This window comes from Chiloscyllium plagiosum, chromosome 37 (assembly GCF_004010195.1).
Source record: "Chiloscyllium plagiosum isolate BGI_BamShark_2017 chromosome 37, ASM401019v2, whole genome shotgun sequence".
Classification (NCBI taxonomy): domain Eukaryota; kingdom Metazoa; phylum Chordata; class Chondrichthyes; order Orectolobiformes; family Hemiscylliidae; genus Chiloscyllium; species Chiloscyllium plagiosum.
Genome location: NC_057746.1, coordinates 4,350,946 through 4,360,969, shown reverse-complemented (window position 1 = coordinate 4,360,969; position 10,024 = coordinate 4,350,946). Strand labels below are relative to the sequence as shown.

General features: G+C 43.9%; 1 protein-coding gene across 4 annotated transcripts in view; it reads left to right on the top strand.

The window, feature by feature from the left end:
- LOC122541584 (zinc finger protein 271-like) overlaps positions 1-8,966 on the top strand; it is a 12,679-nt gene extending 3,713 nt beyond the window's left edge. The window contains exons 1-2 of one of the 4 annotated variants that reach the window (XM_043678429.1): positions 3,997-4,037; positions 6,162-8,966. In XM_043678429.1, the coding sequence (XP_043534364.1) occupies positions 6,563-8,149 (1,587 nt within the window). In that variant the 5' untranslated portion in view covers positions 3,997-4,037; positions 6,162-6,562 and the 3' untranslated portion in view covers positions 8,150-8,966. Of the gene's footprint in view, positions 1-3,996; positions 4,038-5,521; positions 5,543-5,751; positions 6,064-6,161 lie in introns of those variants that run through there. The other 3 variants (XM_043678430.1, XM_043678427.1, XM_043678428.1) reach the window with 3 other exon arrangements.
- Positions 8,967-10,024: the final 1,058 nt, after the last annotated feature.

Here is a 10,024-nt window from a genome sequence, read left to right as displayed (position 1 = left end):
TCATGCCCTCACTAGCTCGTAGCACTGGGAGTAATCCAGATATTCTCAAGGACCACCTTTCTAAATTTCTGCCTAGCTCTCTGTAATCTCCCTTCAGAATCGCAACCTTTTCCCTTCCTATGTTGTTGGTTCCAATGTGGACAATGACCTCTTGCTGGCCCCTCTCCCCCTTGAGAACATTCTGCACCATCTCTGAGACATCCTTGATCCTGGCCCCAAGGAAACAACACACCATTCTGCTTTTTCACTGCTGGCCACAGAAACATCTGTTTGTACCTCGAACTAGAGAATCCCCTAACACAATTGATCTCTTGGAACCCAACGTACTCCTCGTTGCATTAGAGTCTCCATACCAGAAACTTGGTAGTTCGTGCTACGTTCCCCTGAGAATTCATCACCCCCTACATTTTCCAAAACAGCATACCTGTTTGAAATGGGTATATCCACAAAAGACTACTGCACTAGGTGCCTACCTCTCTTACCTTTCCTGGAGTTAACCCATCTATGTGACTGTATCTGAGATTTTCCCCCTTCCTATAACTGCTATCCATCACATACTGTTGGTGTTGCAAATTCCTGATTGCTTCTAACTGTCTCTCCAGTCAATCCATTCAATCTGATAAGATTCGCAGCCAGCAGCAGTTATGACAGATATAATCCGCAGTAACCCTTAAACTCTCTTTAAACTCCCACATCTGACAAGAAGTACATATCACTCTATTAAAGGCTATTTTTGCTCCTTCACAATCTACAAACCCAGAAAATAACACCGTCTTATTCCTCTATATACACTGTCCCACGTTAAATTAATAGTTATGGCTTATATTTAAAGTTTAATCAAGAGACATATCTCCAAAAAATATAGTCAGGAACGAACCTACTCGACTCTCTACTGCAGATTATCTGTAGGCCACTCGGTGCTGTGAACTTCGCCCAATAGTTCCTCCAAGATCATTTGTGAATTTAACTGTTTGATAATTTTCCCAGATGCACTCTGATGTTCAGCGATACACGAATTCAAACAGCAAAGGCAGTAACTGTGCAGGCTCTCTCTCTCTCTCTCTTTATCTCTATCTCTCTCCTGCAATGACCTCACCATGTGCGTCATTTGTCTGTTCTTCTCCCTTTCTATACTGCTGTTGTTTTGACTTTTTTTTCCAAAGTTCCAAAACAATGCAACAGCATATGAAACAGTAATTACTGCTCCTGGAATTCAAGGAAATCACCTCTAGCACCTAAAATACTTCAAAAAAGGAGCAGCTGTTACAGCCAGAAATTTTTCCCGTCCTCTGTATTGCCTGATTTTGGCCAGGACAAATATATCCCTTCACATACTGTTCAATATTTCATTTTAACCACCCAGCAGATCATCGAGTCAAAGAGGTATACAGCACAGAAACAGACCATTTAGTCCAACACGTCCATGCCAACCAGGTATCCTATCCTAATCTAGTCCCATTTGCCAACACTTGACCCATATCCCTTCAACCCTTCCTATTCATGCTCCCACCAGATGCCTTTTAAATTTTGTAATTGTACCAACCTCCACCACTTCCTCTGCAGCTCATTCCATACACGCACCACCCTCTGTGTGAAAAAGTTGCCCCTTGGGTCCTTTTTAAATTATTGCCCCCTCACCCTAAACTTATGCCCTCCAGTTTGGGACTCCCCCATCCCGGGGAAAAGACCTTGTCCATGGCTCTCATGATTTTATAAATCTTTATAAGCTCACTTCTCAGCCTCCGACGCTCCTGGGAAAACAGTCCAGCCTATTCAGTCTTTCCCCATAGCTCAAACCCTCCAACCCTGGCAACATCCTTGTCCTTCTTTTCTAAACCCTTTCAACTTTCACAACATCCTTCCGATAGAGGGAGACCAGAAAGTGAATGGAATACTTTATGCTCTCAGATTTGTTGCCTAGTTGCCCTTGAGAAAGTGGTGGTGAACTACGTTCTTGGACTACTGCAATCATAGCGTTATAGAATACTTGAGGTCTCCTGCATAGAAATAGGCTGTTTGGCTTATTGAGTCAACGCTGGTCAAAAACAGCATCAAACTATTGTAATCCCATTTTCCAGTACTTCACCATAGCCTTGGCATGGCAAGTATGCATCTAAATACTTCTGAAATGTTATGAGAGTTTCTTCACCTACTACCCTAACAGACAGGGAGTTCCACATTCACACCACGCTCTGAGTGGATCACCTCAGTTATCCAATGAATTCCCATTGCCATTTATCTGCTCACCTAGCCAGCTTGTTTATCTCCTCCTATAATCTAAGGCTGCCCCCTCACTCTTTACCATCCCACCAATTTTCATATCATCCACGATCTTATTGATCAGCCCTCCTACACTCAAATGTAATGTAGGTCCGTCTTCTATACGAAGAACGACAATGCATCATAGGGAAGAAATTCTGGGATTTTGAACAATGTGCAAACTGAAGAAATGGCAATATGTTTTCAATTCAGAATGGTTGCAGGTTATAGTGTTCTCACGTTTCTGCTGTCCTTGTTCTTCGAGAAGGGTTTGAACAGTACTATCTAAGGATCTGTAATGAATACCTGCAGTGCATCTTGTGGCTGGTGCATAGTGCTGTTACTGAGCGTCAGTTGTGGAGGAAGTGAAAACATCTGGATGTGGTATTCATCAAATGGGCTGCTTTGCCCTGGATGGCATTAAGCTTTTGAACTGTAATCAAGAGTGTGGTGACATCACCTTAAAGTTTGGAGCTCAGCAAATTAGTCAAGCATTGGTGATGGAGAGCTTGGTCATTTTGATAATCAAACAGGCTGTTTTGTCCTGGATAATAACAAGCTTGAGTGTTGTTGCAGCTGCACTTATCCTGGTGAGTGGGGAGTATTCCATTACAGCTGAAAAATGTGTTGCTGGAAAAGCGCAGCAGGTCAGGAAGCATCCAAGGAGCAGGAGAATCGCTGTTTCGGGGGCATAAGCCCGAAACATCGATTCTCCTGCTCTTTGGATGCTGCCTGACCTGCTGCGCTTTTCCAGCAACACATTTTTCAGCTCTGATCTCCAGCATCTGCAGTCCTCACTTTCTCCTCGTATTCCATTACAGACATGTACTTTGTCAGTGGTGGGTAGCTTTGGGATATCAGGAGGTGATTACTCACTACAGCATTTTGAGTGTTTGCCTAGCTCTTGTATCCAATGTGTTAAATAGGGTGGCACGGTGGCTCAGTGGTTAGCACTGTAGCCTCCCACCACCAAGGACCTGGGTTCAATCCCACCCTGGGGTAATTGACTTTGTGGAGCATGCATGTTCTCCCAGTGGCTGTGTGGGTTTCCTGTGGGCGCTTGGTTTTCTCTCACAGTCCAAAGATGTGCAGGTTAGGTGAATTGATCATGATATATTTCCCATAGTGTCCAGGCATGTGCAGGCTAGTTGGATTAACCATCAGAAATACAGGGTTAGAGTAGGGAAGTGGGTGTATGTGGCATGTTGTTTGGTGGGTTAGTATAGATTTAATGGGCTGAATGGCATGCTTACACACTGTTGGGATTCTATGATTTTGGTTCAGTTTCTGGTCAATGGTAATTCTAAGTATCTTGATGGGAGATTCAGTGATGATAACGCCATTGAATGTCAAGGGTCAGTGTTAGATTGTCTCTTAGTGGTGAATGTGTGGCATTTTGCGGCACGATAGTTACTTGTTATGTGTCAGCCCAACCCTGGCTACGATCCAGTTCTTGTTGCACTTGAGCAGGTATCAATCTAACCAGCAGCGAGTTTTCCCCTTGATTCCGATTGAGTCTAGTTTTAAGTAGACTGAATGATGCCACATTCTGTCAAATGCAGCCTTGATGTCCAGGACTCTCACTCTCACCTCATCTCTGGAATTCAGATCTTTTATCCATGTTTGCACCAAGGCTGTAATGAAGGCGGGATTGAGTCACCCTGGCTGAACCCAAACTGGGCGTCACTGAGAAGACCATTGCTGAGCAGATGCTGCTTGATAGCACTGTTGATGACACCTTCCACCACTTTCCTGATGATCGAGAGGAGACTGAAAAGGTGATAATTTTTTGGGTTGGATTTTGCCTTTTTTTTGTACACAGGACATACCTTGGCACAGTTTAACATTGTTGGGTCGATGTCACTGTTGTCGAAATGCTAGTGTTATAGCTATATTGGAATCGCTTGGCTAAGGGCATAACAAGTGTTCAGCACTATTACTGGAAAAATGTCAGAGTCTATAGCTTTTACAGAATCCAGTGTCTCCAACTGTCTTTTGATATCATGTGGAGTGAATCAAATTGGCTGAAGACTGTCATCTATGATTTTGGAGCAGCCTACTGGAGCAGACTGAAATGGACAATCCACTTGGCACATCTGATTGAAGATTATTGCAAATTCTTCAGCTTTATCTTTTGCATTGATATATTGGGCTGCCCTATCTTTGAGAATGGGGAGAGTTTTGGAGTCCTCCTCCAGTGAGTTGCTTAATTGTCTATCAGCATTCACAACTGGAGATGGCACGATTGCAGTGCATTGATCTGATCCGTTGATTGCTTACATGTCTCTATCACTTGCTAATTATGCTGTTTGGCGCATTAGTAGTCCTGCTTGAGAGCTTTAAGATGTTGACAGATAATGTTTACGTCTGCCTGCGACTGGCGTGCCGACCTGCATGCTTCATTGAACCAGGGTTGGTCCCCTGGCTTGATTGTAATGGCAGGTTGGGAGCGATGAGAGGCCATGAGGTTGTGGGCAGTGTTGGAGCATGGTTCTGCTGCTGCTCATGGCTGACAGTGCCTCTTGGATTCCCAGTTTCTGAGTTGTTAGATCTGTTTGAAGTCTGTCCCAATTAGCATGGTGATAGCTGGAGGTTATTCTCAGTCTGAAGGAAGGACTTCATCTCCACAAGGACTGTACGGTAGTCACTCTTACTGATTCTGTCATCGACAGATGCATCTTCAGCAGGCATATTGGTGAGGTTGAGGTCAGGTATGTTTTTCCCTCTTGTTGGTTTCTTCACCAGATTAGATTAGATTAGATTAGATTAGATTCCCTACAGTGTGGAAACAGGCCTTTTGGCCCAACCAGTCCGAAGAGTAACCCACACAGACCGACTTCCCCTCTGACACCTAACACTATGGGCAATTTAGCATGGCCAATTCACCTGACCTGCACATCCTTGCACTATGTTGCTTGTCTGGCACCTTCATCCTTTCGACTCGACAACTCGATCTGTCGTGCTGCTGTTGAGTCACCCTTTGTGATGGATACTGAAATCACACACCCAGAGTACAATCTGTGCCTTTGTCACCCTTAATGCTCCCCGCAAGTGTTGTCCAATATGATTCTTCAGTTGAAAGAGGATTGTCTGTGATAATCTGCCAGAGATTTTCTTGCCCATCTTTGATGGCATGCCATGATATTTCAGGTTGAGGACTCCCAGAGCAGTTCGCACCTGACAGGATATCAACTGTTCTACCACCTTTGTTGGGCCTGTCCTGCCGATGGGACAGGAAGTATGTGCAGATGGTGCAGATGTTGTCTGCAACATTACCTGTAAGGTATGATTCCATGTGTATGACTGTGAGGCTGTTGCATGATTAATCTGTGAGACAGTTCTCCCAATTTTGGCACTAGCACCCGTAAAGACAACTTTGCAGAATGAATAGTGCTGAGTTTGTTGTTGTCATTTTCGGTGCCGAAGTTGATGCCAAGTCTATCCCAGTTAATTCCTTTCTTCCTTTCTAGCAGTTGATATGGGTGACTCGTTGGAACATTTCAAAGGGTCAGTAACTTCACCCACATGGCTATGTGTCTGGAGTTACTTATTGGACAGAAAATGGAAGAACAATAGTTTGCTTCCTGAAAGGACATGAGTGAATCATATCGGTTTTATGCAGAGAAATGTATAATGCCCTGCTTTGTCATGTTTCCTGATCAATTAACTGTCTGTGGAACTGTAGATCTATAGACTGAGTTTTGCTAATGGAGACCACAACAGTTCAAGAAGATGGCTCATCACTACCTTCTCAAGGACATTTGGGGATAGACAACAAATACTGGACTTGCCAGTGATCCCCAGGTACCATGAAAATACAAATTATAAAAAAAATTGTGGAACTCTATGTCTTTCAAAATGAGGAGTTTGAGGAAATCATGTTTCCTTTTCCTGTTTTCCAGAAGGATTGCCTTACGCTACATCAGAGAGTCCAGAGTGGATCGATACAGAGATAGATCCTGACCACCAAACAAGGAACAACTGCACAATTGTCAGAAGCCATCCAGCCTTGCACCGTGAAACTATTATCTGGAAATCAACTAGATTAAGGGAGCTTTGACACATCATCAGATCTAAAACTGGTCAGCGGTGTGGAGCCTTCCATCAGAACCAACCTTTCTAAAGGTTCGGCTGTGGGTGATCGGTCAGGGTGAGGTTGTGAAGATGTGTGAGGGATTCTAAATATGTTGAGAGCTACAAGAATCACTGACTCATTCAACCAGGACAGAGGCTGTTCTAATGTGAGGTGAATGAAGAGGTCTCCACAGGCTTAGAAAATCTCCTCATATGCAAAGAGAGCAACATGCAAGAGAAACCATTCAAGTGTGACATGTGTGACCAAGCTTTCAGACTGTCATCAGCACTTGTGACTCATCAACACATTCACACTGAGAAGAAGTTGTTCAAATATGACCTGATCACTCAACAATCTGCTCACACGAGGAAGAAATCATTCACGTGTGAGGTGTGTAACAAATCATTCTCACGGTCATCAGATCTTCGCACACACCAGCGCACTCACACAGGGGAGAAACCCTTCACGTGTGAAGTATGTGACAAATCATTCTCAAAATCCGGAAACCTCCACATACACCAGCGCATTCACACCGGGGAGAAACCATACACTTGTAACATTTGTGGCCAATCATTCTCCCAGTTATGGCAACTTCACAGACACCAGCGCGTCCACACAGGAGAGAAACCATTCATGTGCGAAGTTTGTCACAAATCGTTCTCTTATTCATCAGTGCTGCGCATTCACCAACGCATCCATACAGGTGAGAAACCATTCCACTGCAAGGTGTGTGACAAATCATTCACATGCTCAGGCGCTCTCCGTACGCATCAACTCACCCATACAGGGGAGAAACCATTCCTGTGCAACATGTGTGACAAATCGTTCTCATGGCCATCAGAACTTCATTCACACCAGCGCACTCACACAGGGGAGAAACCCTTCACGTGTGAAATCTGTGACAAATCATTCTCAAAATCCGGAAACCTCCACATACACCAGCGCATTCACACTGCGGAGAAACCAAACACTTGTAACATTTGTGACCAAACATTCTCCCAGTTTTGGAAACTTTGCAGACACCAACGTATTCACACAGGAGAGAAACCATTTGCATGCAAAGTGTGTGACAAGTCATTCTCTTATTCAACAGCCCTACACGTTCATCAACGTACTCACACAGGAGAGAAACCATTCACATGCGAAGTGTGTGACAAATCATTCTCTTATTCATCAGCCCTCCACATTCACCAACGCATCCATACAGGAGAGAAACCATTCACGTGCAAGGTCTGTGACAAATCATTCACATGCTCAAGTGTTCTCCGTACACATCAACTCACCCACACAGGGGAGAAACCATTCCTGTGCAACGTGTGTGATAAATCGTTCTCACGATCATCTACGCTCCATGCTCACTACCAGATCCACACTGGGGAAAAGCCATACATGTGTGAGATATGTGATAAATCATTCTCCCAGTTAGGGAATCTCCACAGACACAGACGCACTCACACAGGGGAGAAACCGTACAAGTGCGAGGAGTGTGACAAAGCATTCTCTGACCCATCGACCTTGCTGCTCCATCAGAGAACACACACGGGGGAGAAACCCTACACATGTGAAGTGTGCAGCAAATCCTTCTCACAGTTAGCGACCCTCCGCAGGCACCAACGTACACACACGGGGGAGAAAGCGTTCACATGCGAGGTGTGTGACAAACCATTCTCTGACTCATCAAGACTCCTGCTCCATCAGAGAATTCACACAGAGGAGAAACCATACATGTGTGAGATGTGCGACAAATCATTCTGTCAGTTAGCACACCTCCGCAGGCACCAACACACTCATACGGGAAAAAGGCGTTACATGTGACTTATGGGGCATATCATTCTTAGTCTCACCACCAACATGAACAGATGACTTTTCTCTGATTGGTTACCTCCATGCATTTTCCATGTGATGATTTTCAGGTTGAACCAGGCATCGCCTCTGTGTATTTTGAACATTGGTGTTTCAGGGTAAAGTGAGCCAGTTCTCAGTACTGGGTGTGGGGTAAAGTGGGATCTTACTTTAGCTGACGAGGTGAATTATATACGGATCCTCATCAGGTGTCAAGTGTTTGATGAATACCATGGGGAATGTTTGTACTCACCTGTCTGAGAGGACTACTATCTTGAATATGTGAGTGGGGATGAGTCTGTACAGACCTGAGTTCCCTCAGCCTACGATATCTCAATGAATTACTGGTGAGGTATGATCACGTTACACTCTTTCAACATTTATGGCATGATCTGGAAACAGTCTTGAGTCATTTTTCAAATAGTCATAGAGATGTACAGGATGAAATAGAGACTTTGGTCCAACTCGTCTATGCCAACCAGATAACCTGAATTGAACTCGCCTCATTTGGCTGCACTTGGCCCATATCCCTGTAAATCCTTCCTATTCATTTACCCATCCAGATGCCATTTACATGTCATTCTACCAGCCTCCACCACTTCCTCTGAAAGCTCATTCCATACATGCACTACCTTTGATTGAAAAAGTTACCCCATAGGTCCCTTCTAAATCTTTCTTCTCTCACCGTAATGAGAGTTTTATATAAGCTGAATTATTGTGTTGATGTTTATCTGCTGATTCATCAATCTTCTGTGTAGATTTATTCAATAAATTAAACCCAAACAAACTAACCCAAAGTATTGCTGATTTGTCAGCATTGTGTGTTCCTTATTCACTGAAACTCTCAGGATACTACAGTAAGACTATCACTTTTTGTAATGCAGAATACATGGCAGCTCGCACACTGTAGCCTCTCCTCCTCCCAAGCTGTGGAAGTAATGTGTTCATTTTTTCTGGCATCGATGTTCAGATTTGCCTTAGCCAGAACATTAGATATAACTAACAAGGTCCTCTATGACAGTGTCATGAGAGCTTTTACATTCACTTGAGAGTGCAGATAGCCCTAACCAAGTTGATACCTCTGATAGTGCAGCACTCTTTCAGCACTGCATTGGAAGTGTGAACTCTGGCATTGATTATCTGGAGTGACACTTGAACCCACAGCTTCTTCACTCAGAGACAAGAAAGCTAACTGAGCTACAGCTGATGCTGAACTCTTAATATTTCTGTTTTATTAGATTCAGTCTTGAGGGTTTCAGTCCCAAGGCTGTGGAAGAAATGTTTCTCCCCACTATAAACTGGCAACTGCAAGTTGATTTTGGTTTAATATGATAACTATTTAGTCCTAAAGTTCCCTCTAAGCCGTCCATCCATTCCAGGAGATCTCTGCTCAAGAAAATAAGATTGAAACAATTCCATTAGCTATCTCTGCCAGTTCCTTCCTTTCACTATCCTGCCTGGACAAGCTTGTATTCTTGCTCCCAAGCTTTCACCCTGAACTCACAGCTTTGTCCAGTTTCTCTCAGAACTGAAAACCAAGTGAGGAGATGGTGAGTGAAGGAGCAGCTTTTATGCAAATTGTATCCCATAATATCCGCACCAATCTTCAGGCAGTCTGACTATCCTGTGGGCAGTCAGGGGTGGAAATGTCCCTTATGCTGTGTGAGAAGATCCAGCTGAGAGAGCTGTTTACTCGGTGCTTTGTGCTGAACTGTTTGACTGAAGCTGTGTGTTGGATATTGAGTGTGTTTATTTCCTTTTTTTATTTAAGGTATTTCCCTTCTGAATTACAGACAGTTTTGCTGAGGGCTCATTTCTGAATATCAGAAGGAGAGGTGTAATTATCTA